At 37.1% G+C, this 15892-nt stretch overlaps 1 protein-coding gene across 3 annotated transcripts in view; it reads right to left on the bottom strand.

Annotated features, from left to right (window-relative positions):
• The window catches only part of LOC124360215 (aquaporin AQPcic), an 81223-nt gene that overhangs the window by 1880 nt on the left and 63451 nt on the right, over positions 1 to 15892 (bottom strand). For all 3 annotated transcript variants that reach the window (XM_046813627.1, XM_046813628.1, XM_046813629.1), the window contains exons 3-5: positions 2130 to 2273; positions 1175 to 1384; positions 171 to 254 (exon numbers count right to left, since the gene is read on the bottom strand). In XM_046813627.1, coding sequence (XP_046669583.1) covers positions 171 to 254; positions 1175 to 1384; positions 2130 to 2273 — 438 coding nt within the window. The remainder of the gene's footprint in view (positions 1 to 170; positions 255 to 1174; positions 1385 to 2129; positions 2274 to 15892) is intronic.

The raw sequence follows: 15892 nt of genomic DNA, 5'->3' as shown, positions 1-15892 counted from the left end.
AAAAATATTGTACCACAGTGTATTATTACATGTCAGAAAAAAGTAAGGTTTCCATCTTTGGTTGATATAGGAATAACATTTCATCACAACGTACATACAAGTAAATATTGCTTCTTTCATTTGATTGAGATTATGAATTAATTTACATTTTAAGCATTATGTTGACTTACCCAGTGATTGTCCCAGTTGTTGTCACCAATGACTGCGGGCCCGAAAGACCTGGCGGGGTTCATGCTTGATCCAGTGTATTTTATCTGAAAATCAAAATGTATTATCATACTATTTCACGTCCTTGAGAAATTCAAGGTCTGTAAAAGTCTATTATAAATGAATCAGCCCGGATACATCATTTTAATATATCATAGAATTACAGAACAGGGATGGATGAATTTAAAACGTACATGGCAAGAAATGGTGCAATTATGTTGCTTAATATTGTATATTGTTTATTGCATTTTGCGGAACGTGTGAAGCACTGTATAACATGATGCATTTGTAGGCATACAGTGGGAGGTCTTTAAGCAAGTGATATTTTCGTGTTTTAAAAATCTTACTTAAAAAATCTTTGTCAGCTATCTACTAGTAGTTTGTTTTGGAAGAAAATTCCATTGTATAAGCAATAATGTAATGTACATATTTAAGTTTTTATGTGCCAGTTAAAGACTTTCATGAATACGTTTTCTGTGTAACTTAGTTCTAAACTACTGATAACTTTACGTATTTTGCTTGTCAAACAAAATCATGACTGCACACCTCAGAGTATGTAAATATATATATCTTACAGTAAACTGCTAAACTAGTTTAAAATCGATACCACGTATGCAATGACAAAAACGATGTCCTAATAAAACGTAGCCTCTCATGTCTGTTGCTCAACCAAAGGGGTCAAGAAATGAACTATGATAATAATTAAAAGGACTTGACCTTTTTGCAATGAATTATTAATGAAATATTAATCTTCGGTTTATCACAAGATTTATTACGGCACTTTTAAAGGGGAAGTTTTATTGATAATTTCAAATGATAATCTGTGTCTATTATAGTCAAACATAGGCAAAAATTTTAAGATGTCTTGATTAAAAGCTCTGAATTTTAGGCTTAAGGCTTAAAGTGCACCTCGGTTATTTGAGGCTAAGACAATTATCAAGTATTTTAGTTTCCAAAAATGTCTTACTGCGGCGAGATGGCAACAGGTGATGGCGAGACCGACGGCCACGGGGGCGGCGTTACCCAAGTCCTTCCGGCGGTCATCACAGACACTCTGGACCAGCAGGACCAGGACGAAGGTGATGCAGGCTTCCACCAAGAATCCCATCATAGGAGTGACGCCAGTGCTCAGAGTAGTCATGCAGAGGTTACCCCTCAGCCCCTCAGGAGTGATGATCTACGGAAATAGATTAAAACGTTATTTTAGTAAAATGGTCAATGGAGCCGTCCAACCTGTATTTTTTGACGAAAAACATGAAGGTGTTAGCTGGACAAATGTTGGTCTTACCATTCCTAACATTTTATAATCATATTATTGTAATTCAAGGGACGTTAAAGTCGCCAGCACTATAAAGTAATTCTAATAATTTTTACTATTTCTGTGGGCCAGTTTAAAAAGAAAACTAAATATCAACGTCAGTTTGCTTTCTGATGCTGGTACAAACTATTTTTGTAACTCGATAAATTTAATTAATAAAAAATATAAAATTATATAATGTTAATATTGTAATTTAAGGCAATAAGTAGCATCTACAAACACAGAGCAGTTAGAAATGTTGTGGCTCCTTTCAACTGACTCGTTAGAGAGAGTTGAAATCTTAACTCGTACTACTCCATCGGTAACAGTCACTAATACTATTGTCTATTGCTAGCCACTAAAGTATAATACAAAGTATGGTCAGTATTAAATCTCAGTTCATTTGAAATCTACAGGGACTCCTGTTTGGTATGCCCCCACTTATGATGAGGGAAACGATCACGTAGCTGTCAACTGCCCGAGGACGTTAACACGTTCCTGGGTCTATAGGGTGGCGCCCTCTATCCACCCCGACACGATCCAACCCAACATCGCAGTCCTGCGTTATTCTTCTTCAGTGGGCGTAAGTGATATTAAGAACCTTTCTAGAGATATCTTTGCTAACCTTGAGTATGGCAGAGCCGCCGATGGCACCTATGCACTGGACGATGACGTAGAAGATAGCCTTGAGGATGCTGATATGGCCGGTAACCAGGAGTCCGCAGGTGACAGCAGGGTTGATGTGGCACCCGGATACGTGGCCGATACACTGAAACAAACCGACCTTTGTCAGAGAACAGCTGAGGTGGGAAATCCATATTATGTCTGTGGTAAACGTTCGTGCGGACGAATTTTCCCATGTAGAAAGTGCGGTTTGTAAATTATATTTCTGAAATACAGTGGGAGAAAGGGCAAATATAATAAACAAATTTATTGTAAAACAGAAAGCAAGTGGACACGCGACACACGCTTGACTTAGCCAACCGTGAACAATTATACGAGTGGGTAACATTATGTCTTTCGAAAGATTTCTGAAAATTCATATTGGGGAAGTATGTAAACAGTGCAACAAAATATTCGGGATGCAATGGCATCGAACAAATAACTGAGTGTGGTTGTCAAATCGATTATTCAATATATTAAAGTATCTGGTAGTTCATTGTACTTGTCCTCGCTAGCAGCAACATCAGTTACTCCTGCAATGAAACATGTAGTTCAAAGTCCACCACTGGGTTCATCTGGTTATAACTGGTTGCCATAATTTGTGTCTGTAAATCTTATAAGACACCAATATATTCAATATTATAACTATAATTTAAATATATTTCATTCATGTAAAATGTGTTGCTATCGGAAAACAACAGTTCTGGATATTAAAAGAAAAAGATAATTTATACAGAAGGTTAATTAATTTGGATTGCATTTGTATTCGGTATAGACTATACAACAACAAGTAAGAAAAATATTCTTCTTTTCAGTTTCTTATATCAAAGGTACTAAATTTAAGAACAGCTATTTTATTCCTTATTCAAATCAGCCATTGTCAATAATTACGCATATTGTCAAAATACTGTTTTTAAAAACAGTATTTTGTTTTTCTGTTCTATAAAACAATAATAGAAAACAAAAAATAGTTAGGGACAATAAATTTAATGTTAAACTTATTAATAAAATAATATTACTAAGAATATTCCGAGTCCATTTGTAATTTTAGACTAACAAGCTTAACGATAGGTTACAAGCACGTAATACCTGTTATTTTTATCGCCGAGTATTTCTCACTGTTTTCAACTACTTTATCTAACTTAATTTACTTTAACAACGTTTACTTTTACTGTCTGTATTATCTTTCTGTAAAGTGTGTACACGTTGTCTAGATACATTTAGTATCGTGTTTTCTACCACTATCCTTTCTTATAGCCTTGCTATGTTCATTTGTTTTAACAATAACGTTAAAATTAAAACTTGTTTATCCAGAAAATATAAGATATATTAGTTTATGGACACCAAGTAAATTAGGCTGATTAGTATATTTTGATAGGTTACATAACATACATTTCATTTTGGATATTGTATTACAAAGTATTTAACTGAAGATTAAAAATTAAAATTAAACCCTTTATGTACATAGGAAAATTTAATACTCGAGGGGAGCTCTTAAAATTCATTTGCGGCATACATTGAAATTAGTAACGTGCAACAAGGTGTGTAACAGGTAATATAATCCAAGTACTGTGCGTACAAACCTATAAGGTTTTTCTTGTTGACGTATGTATAATTTGAGTGAAAATTATGATATTGCCCCGATCCCCAAGTAGGTGCTTCTCAAATATACTTATTCTATTTTAGACATTATCAATTTTGCCATTAAACACGAACAGGTTACATTTCCACTTAAGTGTAACATAAAACACAATTTGATAATATAGAATGTTTTATTATTTACGGCTTAAATACTACGAAAGACAGGAAAGTTATTTAAAAAGAAATACAAATGTCTTTTTATTATCAGTGTCACGTGAGTCTGCGATTAGTCGGTGTCAAAATACAGCTGTCAATGACAAATCTTATCAATGACCGGTTAGCCAAGACAGCATTTGCGTGAAAGCAGCCGAACAAAAGTTGGGCAACGCGACCACGACAATTTCATGCTGATAGCTACGGACTGTAATTAATGCCGTTATGTATCAGCAATTAGTGAATCCAGTATCTATTGAAAATTAGCTGTCAGTGGTGGTTAATGTATGGGTGCCAAAATTTAGCAAGGTGAAGCGAGATGGGGTCCGTGGGCCGCCCACGTGGCTCTAATTATTACCCCGTGCAACTCATTTGGCATTCTGTGCACACGCTGAATCATTCGCTGCACCTTGCGACACGGACCCGTCCCTCAGGAGGCCCACCTCTCAGCAAAGTGGCCAACACTTGCATAGGTAAAATTAGTTAAATCTTTGAAAATATTGGAAGAAATGCGATAGGACGGCAGTTTTATAAACGACAGTGGAACCGGTAGATGTATGAATCACTGGTGAAACTAGGGCAGGAAAGGCCTGGGGACTCAACCGCGATCAAAGAGTTGTTTCACCTGCGAAGGACACAAGTTCAAGCACCTGTTAATGGGATTACGTATTATCCCTCGCTCTATGTCTTTCTCTCATATGTGTTAGAATAATGTAATAACTAGAGATAATTTGTGTTATGAATTACTCATGTAAAAAGACTCATTATTCATTTTATATCTTTAAATAAATGTTTTATAGAAGTAATACAGATCTATTAGCATCGATATAATAGTGTTTTGATCACCATTCAGTAATTTTTTTTGACTTTTTAGTTCGTTATCGTTACTCCCAGTAATATCATATTCTCAGTCGGAATATTCCTCAAATTTCAGTTAGTGCAGTAATACCCAGTCTATTTAAATATGCTCCTTCCTAAAGACCTTACTAAATTAATAACAAATAGGAAACCTAAAACTAAAAAACGATAATGTATACAAAACATGTCTTAATTTAAGAGTGAACATTGATAATAAGAAGAAGATTGTTATGAACTTGTTATAAATTCCTGACTTGAATATATTGTACTACGTTATAAAAAACAGTTATACAGACAAAAGTTAAAACAATGCAAAGAAGTAGCCTGTCAAATAAAGAGACAAGTACATTAAAAAGTAGCAATTTAATTTTAGTGAACACGCCTATTTTCAGACGCACACTAATAAATACTGACTTTGTGTTTATCTTTGCTGAAGTGAAAATCTCCATCATGACAAGTGTTTGATGTGATATCTCATTCTTGTACATGAGCTTCTGCCTTAGTTACTATAACTCTTAATCATCAGAAGTTTGTGAATCATGCAGCATTTTATATTTTGCAAGATGTAAATCAGTAGAAGTTTAAGAATTGTTCCTGACACGCCAGTCAGGAAGTGGTGGATTCTGTTAGAATATTTCCTAGAGATGCTGTTTCCGTCGGCAAGGAAGAGTTGTAAATGATGGCAGGACTAACAACTGCATAAGTTGAACCACATAATTTGGAGATGTCATTAAAAATTCGTATATACCCCTCAATTTGCCAAAACACCCCGAATAACGTGAATTATATTAATGGTAAACGCGTATTCGAGGCCTGATAGGTCATTGAGTCTTTTCACACTGCCATGCATGGATAAAGGAGCCCTCATACGGAACTATATGTAACGTCCTTTTAAGGTACCTATTTTTTTAAATAAGGTTATGAAAGCCAAATTTCGCAAGCGCTTGTAACTGAAAGACTGACATATCCACCCATGGAGAAAGATAAACTTGCATTATACTTTAGTAACCTGGGGCCAGTGAGGGGAACAGCTTAGAACTGACGTTTTGCAGTATCCTTGTACCCAAGAGACTATGCACCTGCAGTAGATAAATCATAGTTACGGTCTGCTCACTAAAGGTTTATGCCAGTGAATGCGAGCCTCGCGAGAGTGGCGTCTGTAATAGTCCAGGCTCTGAGAGATTGCCTGCGCTCAAAGCGATTGAGAACGTTTGAGATCGCCATATTTGGGATTAATCATTGTAACAATTTTAAGTTCAGAACATAGCTTTTCAATATTTGTAATATTAAGAGTGTTTTATGATTTTTGTTCTGTGATTTTAAGCGTTTACTGTGGTTAATTATGGTGAAAACTTTTTAAATTCTCTTAGTGTTTTTCTGGTATAAGTTAAGATGCATGGATTTGGTCTATAGACTTCTCTATATTATTAAATTCCTTAAGTTTTGTGCGGTTAATTTAGGTATTATTTTAGAAACTATTATTTTATATGCATACATTTTAAATCCCAAACAATTTAAATCTCGATTAAAAGACCTCCTGATGCCAAAGGAGTTTCACTCAGGAAGAAAATACATGAAAACTGTAATTGATAGTCAATTGATAAAACCCCGGGCATGGACAGAACCAAAACTGAACCTGAATGAAAATTTAAGACAAATTATAAATTGGATATTGAGAATAAACCTAATTGTCTTGAAACTGCAATTTACAAGTTAAAGTGTACATGTCCTTTGCATTATATTGTAAGATTAGCCAGGTTTGGCCATTCTGCTAAATATCCTGTGAATAACGAGAGCGGAATGCCTCACTCCAAATGTTTGACAGGATGCAGACGTTGTGCTAAGTATCCAGACTATTCAGACACCTACGTAAGTAGGATCCTCTGACTACCGAGAGGGAAATGCCTCACTCCACATGTTTGACAGGATGCAGAAGTAGAGCTAAGTATCCAGACCATCCAGACACCCACGTAAGTAGGATCCTCTGGCTACCGAGAGCGGAATGCCTCACTGCTCACTCCACATGTTTGACAGGATGCAGAAGTAAAGCTAAGTATCCAGACCATCCAGACACCCACGTAAGTAGGATCCTCTGGCTACCGAGAGCGGAATGCCTCACTCCACATGTTTGACAGGATGCAGAAGTAAAGCTAAGTATCCAGACCATCCAGACACCCACGTAAGTAGGATCCTCTGGCTACCGAGAGCGGAATGCCTCACTGCTCACTCCACATGTTTGACAGGATGCAGAAGTAAAGCTAAGTATCCAGACCATCCAGACACCCACGTAAGTAGGATCCTCTGGCTACCGAGAGGGAAATGCCTCACTCCACATGTTTGACAGGATGCGGAAGTAAAGCTAAGTATCCAGACTATCCAGACACCCACGTAAGTAGGATCCTCTGGCTACCGAGAGCGGAATTCCTCACTGCTCACTCCACATGTTTGACAGGATGCAGAAGTAAAGCTAAGTATCCAGACCATCCAGACACCTACGTAAGTAGGATCCTCTGGCTACCGAGAGGGAAATGCCTCACTCCACATGTTTGACAGGATGCAGAAGTAAAGCTAAGTATCCAGACCATCCAGACACCCACGTAAGTAGGATCCTCTGGCTACCGAGAGCGGAATTCCTCACTGCTCATTCCACATGTTTGACAGGATGCGGAAGTAAAGCTAAGTATCCAGACTATCCAGACACCCACGTAAGTAGGATCCTCTGGCTACCGAGAGGGAAATGCCTCACTCCACATGTTTGACAGGATGCAGAAGTAAAGCTAAGTATCCAGACCATCCAGACACCTACGTAAGTAGGATCCTCTGGCTACCGAGAGCGGAATGCCTCACTGCTCACTCCACATGTTTGACAGGATGCAGAAGTTGAGCAAAGTATCCAGACCATCCAGACACCCACGTAAGTAGGATCCTCTGGCTACCGAGAGCGGAATGCCTCACTCCACATGTTTGACAGGATGCAGAAGTAAAGCTAAGTATCCAGACCATCCAGACACCCACGTAAGTAGGATCCTCTGGCTACCGAGAGCGGAATGCCTCACTGCTCACTCCACATGTTTGACAGGATGCAGAAGTAAAGCTAAGTATCCAGACCATCCAGACACCCACGTAAGTAGGATCCTCTGGCTACCGAGAGGGAAATGCCTCACTCCACATGTTTGACAGGATGCGGAAGTAAAGCTAAGTATCCAGACCATCCAGACACCTACGTAAGTAGGATCCTCTGGCTACCGAGAGCGGAATGCCTCACTCCACATGTTTGACAGGATGCAGAAGTTGAGCTAATTATCCAGACCATCCAGACACCCACGTAAGTAGGATCCTCTGGCTACCGAGAGGGAAATGCCTCACTCCACATGTTTGACAGGATGCAGAAGTTGAGCTAATTATCCAGACCATCCAGACATCCACGTAGGTAGGATCCTCTGGCTACCGAGAGGGAAATGCCTCACTCCACATGTTTGACAGGATGCAGAAGTAAAGCTAAGTATCCAGACCATCCAGACACCCACGTAAGTAGGATCCTCTGGCTACCGAGAGCGGAATTCCTCACTGCTCATTCCACATGTTTTACAGGATGCAGAAGTTGTGCTAAGTATCCAGACCATCTACCCACGTAAGTAGGATCCTCTGGCTACAGAGAGCGGAATGTCTCACTCCACATTTTTGACAGGATGCAGAAGTTCAGCTAAGTATCCAGGCCATCCAGACACCTACGTAAGTAGGATCCTCTGGCTACAGAGAGCGGAATGCCTCACTGCTCACTCCACATGTTTGACAGGATGCAGAAGTTGAGCAAGTGTGGGCCAGGTCAGACCTTGACACCGATAACCCGGAATAAAGACGTTTGTTCAGCGACGAGAGGTGAGCCATTACCCAACTAAGGGTACATAACCCTTCATTGTCCATATGCTCTGCCGCACCATGCGGTTTCCATTGTTAGCAGAAAAAAATTAAAGGGATGAAATTTAATTATAGTCCCTTTACACGTAGTTGCATAAAATGTAACAATAACGAGATACCATGTTCAATCTCCATCACTTTTATGGAAATTGCTAACACAAAGGTTCTCTGTGATTAAATATTTAAATCTGGTACGTTCACTTTAATAGTGGAACTTAAAAAAATATAGTTCTAACATTTTAACAATATTATTCTTTTAAAACGTAAATCAAGAAAATAAATGCATTTTTTTATACAAGTTTATTCAAACAATGTATTATTACAAACAATGTCCAGAATTAACTCAAAATCTCCATAAACTCTTCCTATCTAACTTTTGCAAAATTTAATAGTTTGGTTACATATATTTCAGACTGTTAATATTCCAATTTTATAATATTGAGCCACCTTGTGTGAAAAATTAAGCATAGGTTCTCAATTTATAAAAATTCCATTTATCGTGAAATATCGTATCGTATTTTAAAAGGACGAAAAGATGCCAAAATATTTACAGTGTTACATAATTTTACAAGTTAGGTAATTGTAATTAACTTATCGAATAAATAATCTCAAATAGTATTACCTTTTTTCTGATCTATTTCTAATTCGCTAATTTAAGTTATGTTAAACCTATTCATAAATTGATCACAAGAGTTAATTTTTTGTTTCTTTGAATTAATTCTACTATCTTATTTATATTAATTTATTCTTTATGGTTGCTATATTTGTTTAGTAGACTTTTAGAGCTCGTTCCCAGCAGACAGACATATGCCTTTGCTGGGAACATATTTCACTTACAAATATGTACGTATATATATTGTTTACTGTGTGAAATAAAGTTTCTCATTTCTCTCTCTTTCTCAAAAAATGTCATTTAAAAATACGTAATGTGTATAATCTCGTATTTAACATACTGTTCCTTCCTTAGAAGAGACTAAACAATTTTTTGTTTATATATACTTTTAACATACAAACACACAAACAAATATGCACATTTTTTACATTTATTATTACATTTACGGTAACTCAGCAACAAGTATACCGTGTTTTGAGGAAGAGAGATTCCCAAATAAAACGATGGTTGGTATCACCTAGATGTATTACATGACCGAACCTCTGTCTGTCAAATCCGTGGCCTTCGGAGACGAAAGTTCACGTACTCGCCGATTACGGCAGAGGGAATTACTTGGCAGATGAGTGAAAGATTAATTAAAATGTTTTACATCACGTATTCTTTTCAGTCACGATCAGTGGATGCTGAAGCCAGGGATCTAGGCTTGTTAGACTCTGCAGCACCGCCACGCCCTCTGACCCGCTTCCTCTGCACTAAACCTGTTCCCGTGTATCGCACCTCCTCGCTTGCTCCGCTCTCAATGTCAGCTATTGCCAAATCTCGTCAAGGCAATCACCGTTGCTCAGTCTATGGTACGGCTTCTTTGATCTCTTGGGGAGCAATTTCGCGCAAACAATGTGGCAAGCTTGATCGTAGAGTTCTGCTGCTTATTTACTGAAAATATGTGTCCGTAAGACGATAATTTGATGACTCTTTTTGTCTTTCTCATGGAATGCAAACTTTGTGTGGTAATACTACGAAACAACTAATAAATAGAATTCCCTCTGTGATCTGGCAAGCCGAGACATAGGTCCTCACTTTTTCACCATTTATTGTCAAATTTAGTATTTTAAAATTACATTCGTAATCAAATTAACAACAAAACTTCTGGTTATAGTGTTATATGCTTCTGTTATATTTGTATACAGTTTCTTGGCTATTACAAATATTTAATTTACGTTATATTGTTGACTAATTGTACATCTTGCAACTATTAAAATGTAAATGAATTAAAAGCACAATAATTTTCCTTAAAAATTTATTTTGGGCTTGCGCAATGGAGAAAACGATCACTACAATTGTGCCAATTTTGGTTCAAAGGCACAAAGTACAGAGTTTACATCCTAGAATTGAGCCAATAACCATGCTAGTTTTCAACTTCTTAAGCAAAGTTTCCACAAAGAAAGGTGACCGAAATGATCAGTAATGTGTGAGCGGATATTAGGCAACTCGAACTGCTTTCGTCCCGATGATGGATGTCACCTGTGTAGTCTACTGGCAGCTCTAACAGATGTGACGTCATCTGAGGTGAAACAATGGGCTCAATGGCCCTGCAGTCCACCTGTACAATACACCTTCGGTTCTACAAGGTCCATCTATCAACTGAGTCACCAGCAGCTTGACAGGTAGAATGCTACAAACAGCGATTGTAGAGAAAAATTAGGCTGAAATTGTCATTCTTTGTCTGCATTAGATAATCATTTATTGTTGTTGTTCTCTTACTACTGCTGCACGATTATAGTTATTTCTAAATTTCTGATTGCATTATCAACATTACTCGTAATGTGCAAAAAATTGTTTACTGAAGTACTTTTAGCACAACACAAAATAATATATTAAAAATATTCTAGATAGAATAGATAGTGTCAACTATTTATCCTTGGATGTCAGACTATCTTGAAAACCTTAACCATTCAAAATATAATAGTAGCTAATTGGATTTTAACCTAACTGAACCGGAAAATATTAGAATAGATTACTACGAAATTCAGCTGTAATTTTCAATTTCATTTAGTCTTAAGAGGTTTTCATTTGACAACTGTCGTACAAATAAATAGCATAGTGTCGTAATGTTACAGTTCCATATCTTGCTCAACTGTGCTACTGGACCAACTTGTCCTGGAAATCCGCAGGGGTGTTTACTTGCGATGCTGCAAAGCCACATAATGCCGATGCCCCACTTGATCTCAAATCTTGTGATCAGCCGTTCCACCTTGGCACCGTTTAAAGCCAGATTAGCATATAATACCTTCCACCTCGGGTATTCCACGCAGTATTACACAGAACTACTTCGAGCTAAACTGAGCGATGAACTGACCAATTTCGTACCCTTGAAGCAACCACGTTTAGTATATTTAAGAACAAGATATACGTCTGAGCAGTCATAAAATCGAGATGTTTGAGCTTAGGATCAATCAGTCGAAAATTAAGGTGATGTAAACGATTTTGTGTTTGAAAAGTATATTTCTGTGTTAAATTCAGCGCTGTTTACGTTAACTTTCCTGAATACATAAAAAAGGAATAAAAACAATTTGGATCTCTCCAAAGTAAAATTACAGCATTTTGAACATCATGTAACTGGTGTAGTTTAAAAACTGCTGAAGAAAATGTAAAATTTTTACATAAGTAGATTCAGGGATTGACATTTATGATTTAATAATACTTGTTTTAATTAAATGCACATTTTTAGAAAATTTCATGCTATTTTGTTTCTTAAAGAAATTTTGTCACAAATAAAAAACATGTCAACCCCTAAAGTTAAAGTTTATGTACATGGTGTAAGAAATGAACATTTTTAACGTCAGCAGTGATTATTAGGGCTTGATTTTCAATTTACAACTTGAAATCAACAGGATAGTTTCAGGACAGTTATCTTAAAGAACTGAATCACACACAGTAAACTATAATCGATAACAGAACAACATACAGCCTTTATTTTCACATCAAACTTGCAAATTGCAAAGATTTGCAAATAAATTTTAAGTCGATAAAAGCGGTCTTACACTAGGTGGCTAGTACAGGTTTCATCACCGGTAGTGGTGGTAATACTCGAGATCCCAAATAAGGGATAAGTACTTCACCTATGAATTGGAACAGTGACTGCCTGAGCCAGGAGTCCAGGACAGTACAATAACTGATGGCGCATCTCGCCCCTAGAAGGATAACGGAGCCAAGGCGAGAGATGATGGCTGATTACTACAATTGCCACTGCAACTAAAACAGCTGAGGGCTGGTGCCAGCGGTCATCCAGCTCTTCAAGATGTTCAAGGACGGAATGATGAGGAGTGTGTACTTAGTGGCAAATACGGCTCATCAAATATTTGTCATAAAATTGTTGTCAATACCGATAATTTGAATTGATCTTAGAAGAAAATTCTGGTGACAAATTAACTCCATAGAACTGTTACGCATAAAGAAAAATCCAATCAATGTAATTTAACCTTAAATAGGTATACGTAATGTGTTTAGTTAAAAAATGGACTAATAAGAATATACTGAGTACTAATAGTTTGTCTAAAATTTAGTTTCCCATTTTTAAGATTGTAAGCAAATTTTAGTTTGATTGGTTTTCTTGAAAACTGAAATAAGATTTAAAAATATAGGCAAGAACCCTACTTCCTCTCCCTCTGGCACGACTGTATGGGCATCAGACTCTCAAATGATTAAAAACGGACAGCTGATGCTGGACAGGGAAGGAATTAAATGTGCTATACATAGAACAGCTGCCACTGTATGATAATTCAACAAATTTTAAAATCGGTTTGTCCAACTAAACCGTGTGTTCGGAAATTCGCTTCGGTCACTTTTCTTTATTCACGGTTTTGTTTACCAAACAAATTCGTTTTGCAGCCCATAAAACGCAGTACAATCTGTATTATCTGATGATAAAAGATAGATTGTAGTTCAAGTCCATACTCAGGGGTGATTGTGGCATTACCTGTCACAACAGAAGTATCCTGGAAATTCCGTGCTCTCTAGTAATTACTACGATTTCTACAGCGACATTAATCAATGAAGGGTTCTTTCAGTGCCAACCGTTCCCAGAGTGACTGACACTCGATGGGACTCTGAAAGGACATCGAGTCGTGATGTTTATGTGGAGGTTGACATCTCCCGAGTATGCTGTTGGCATTTACTGCGATCAACAAAGATATCTGCCAGCCAGCTACTACCTTCATTACACGCCCGGCGCTGCGCGAGCGCGGATGTTACGTGCCCGAGACCCTGGCATTGATGTGCAGATAATCGTTTGTTTACAAGGTCCTGTCGGCGTGCGAGCCGCAGCGGTCAACCGTGACGGCGCAACCTGCCTATCGTCATGACACAACCTGCTGACCACTGGCAATTAGATGAGAACGAAGGTCCTTGACCGAAACAGAAATCTATCAATGCGCAGTTGTATAGAAGGCTTAACAATCTCGATCAGAACAAATAAAATTGATTAAATAAATAATTGATTAAAATAAGAGTCCCTTAACCATGGATCCTATAGAACTAACTCCAACTTTTAGACTTCGTTTAGAATGTGTCCATTCATTTTAGATACCCTTAATAAAAACTAACTTCAAAATAATTACCTTAAAAGTTATACATATTGAAGGATAATATAGTAGTATGTACAAAAGTAGGTTTTAGAGGATATTTACTTTTTTCCTCTCAGTTTTTTTCCGATGTCGTACTATTGTCAATTCCAAAAAAGTTAAGCGTCTAAAAATAATTTATTATTAAAGACCCGGCAGGTTAACTGTTTTACGCATAACTGTGCGATAACAATTAATATGAAAATCCTAGAGAATTGAAAACTGCTGTACAGTGTGTTGTCTTGATTCAAGAAAGAGTCATATCGACTTGAGGGTCAAGAGGTCAAAGGGCAGTAAAGTGGTAATAATCCGGGAAAAAAGCTACAATCAGTTCAGTAAAATCGGTTATGTTTTGACGGATCTTTAAAATCTTTCCTTTGCATAGGCGTAGGAACTTTTAAATAAAAAAAGTTGTAGAATTAGATGAATTTATCATTTAGGGAACTACTGGATTTTATATACATATTTATGCAATTGAAAAATTCTTAGTAAGCTGTAATGTATCGGACAGGTGATGCAGTAACCCTATGTCACCAACGCTGCCAACAAGAAGGAGCTACGCGATCGACGACCGGCGACTCCTCACACTACTGACCATCCGCTCGGTCCCGCTGGGAACCAGTTCAGCACAGTAAGTAGCGGACGATGCAGACGACTGTGCCACATTTGTTGGCCGCAAGTTGTCCAGAAGTAGGCTGAGAACATCCGCTTGTCCTTCAACTAAGTGTTCCACTTTAATCCCTAATTAAAATTTCTAGCGGAAGAGGAAACCAAGGGGTTATTTAAACAATTCTCGCTCATAATTATTACACGAGTACAGTATTCATATTGCGGTTATTCAACTCAGAACTCAAAATACTTTAAACAATAACTAAGACATTTAAATATTTCGTTACCTCCTAATAATTATTAGGAAGCATTGCTTTAAGCAGTTCTCTTTAAATTTGTTATTTTTACTGTATATCCTTAAAAATCGCCCCTTTGATTGCATAACACAATGGAAGTCAGTTATAACTCGTTATATGTACAATTGAATATAGTAAAACATATTTCCAGCAAGAAATAGACTTTGCTCATTTTAGTTTAAGCATTTAAATAAATCAAATCTAATGAAATTCAATCGCCAGTCAGTCACATTAAGTTCCTTTCCTACCCAAATTTCTATACCATTCTCTGGTTATAGTAGTAATAAAGACAGAAAAATGGGGATTTCATAGGTTATAACTAAATAGTGTGAACGAAACTTCGGAAAAAACCTAAATAAACCATATTTTTCATAAATGTCATTCCCTAACTAATCAGCACCGTGCAATTTTGGAGGAAGTTGGATCTAGTTGATAAAGTCATTGTTATTAGTCTTTTACGCGGTTCTTCCTAAGTTTGTTATTAAAAATCACCCCTTACGTAAAGTTACACAATAGCAGTAAGTTATGACTCGTAATATAAAAAAGGCAATTGAAATAATCCTTAAAAAAAATATTTTAATTTTGGTTGAAAGCGATCAAATTTAACGAAATTCAAGCGCCAGTCAATTAAATTACAGGTAAATTACTCTCCTACTTAATTTTCCACACCTTTCTCTGGTTATAGTAGAAATAAAGATAAAAAAGAGATATAACCTCATAAGAGAAAACAAAAAAAAAATACGTAGATAAACCGTATTTTTAATAAATGTCTTTTTTTAACATCGTGTCTTTTTAGAGAGAATTCGGAAGTGATTGAGCAAGTAGGCAGGTTTAACCCTTGTAACCCCTCTATATAAGTACAAGTGAAAGATTTCCTCAAGCAGCGGCGTGGCACCGGTAAAGTGTGAGCTAAGACACAACCTTGTGGTATCACCTGAGAGACAAGACGCCCCCGCAGACCCTGAGCTGTCTGCAGTCATATCTTATTCAGTCAGTAGTTCAAACACACCGGCGCACT

The sequence above is a fragment of the Homalodisca vitripennis genome, chromosome 4 (assembly GCF_021130785.1).
Source record: "Homalodisca vitripennis isolate AUS2020 chromosome 4, UT_GWSS_2.1, whole genome shotgun sequence".
In the NCBI taxonomy this organism is placed as follows: Eukaryota; Metazoa; Arthropoda; class Insecta; order Hemiptera; family Cicadellidae; genus Homalodisca; species Homalodisca vitripennis.
This window is presented reverse-complemented; position numbering and strand designations above follow the sequence as displayed.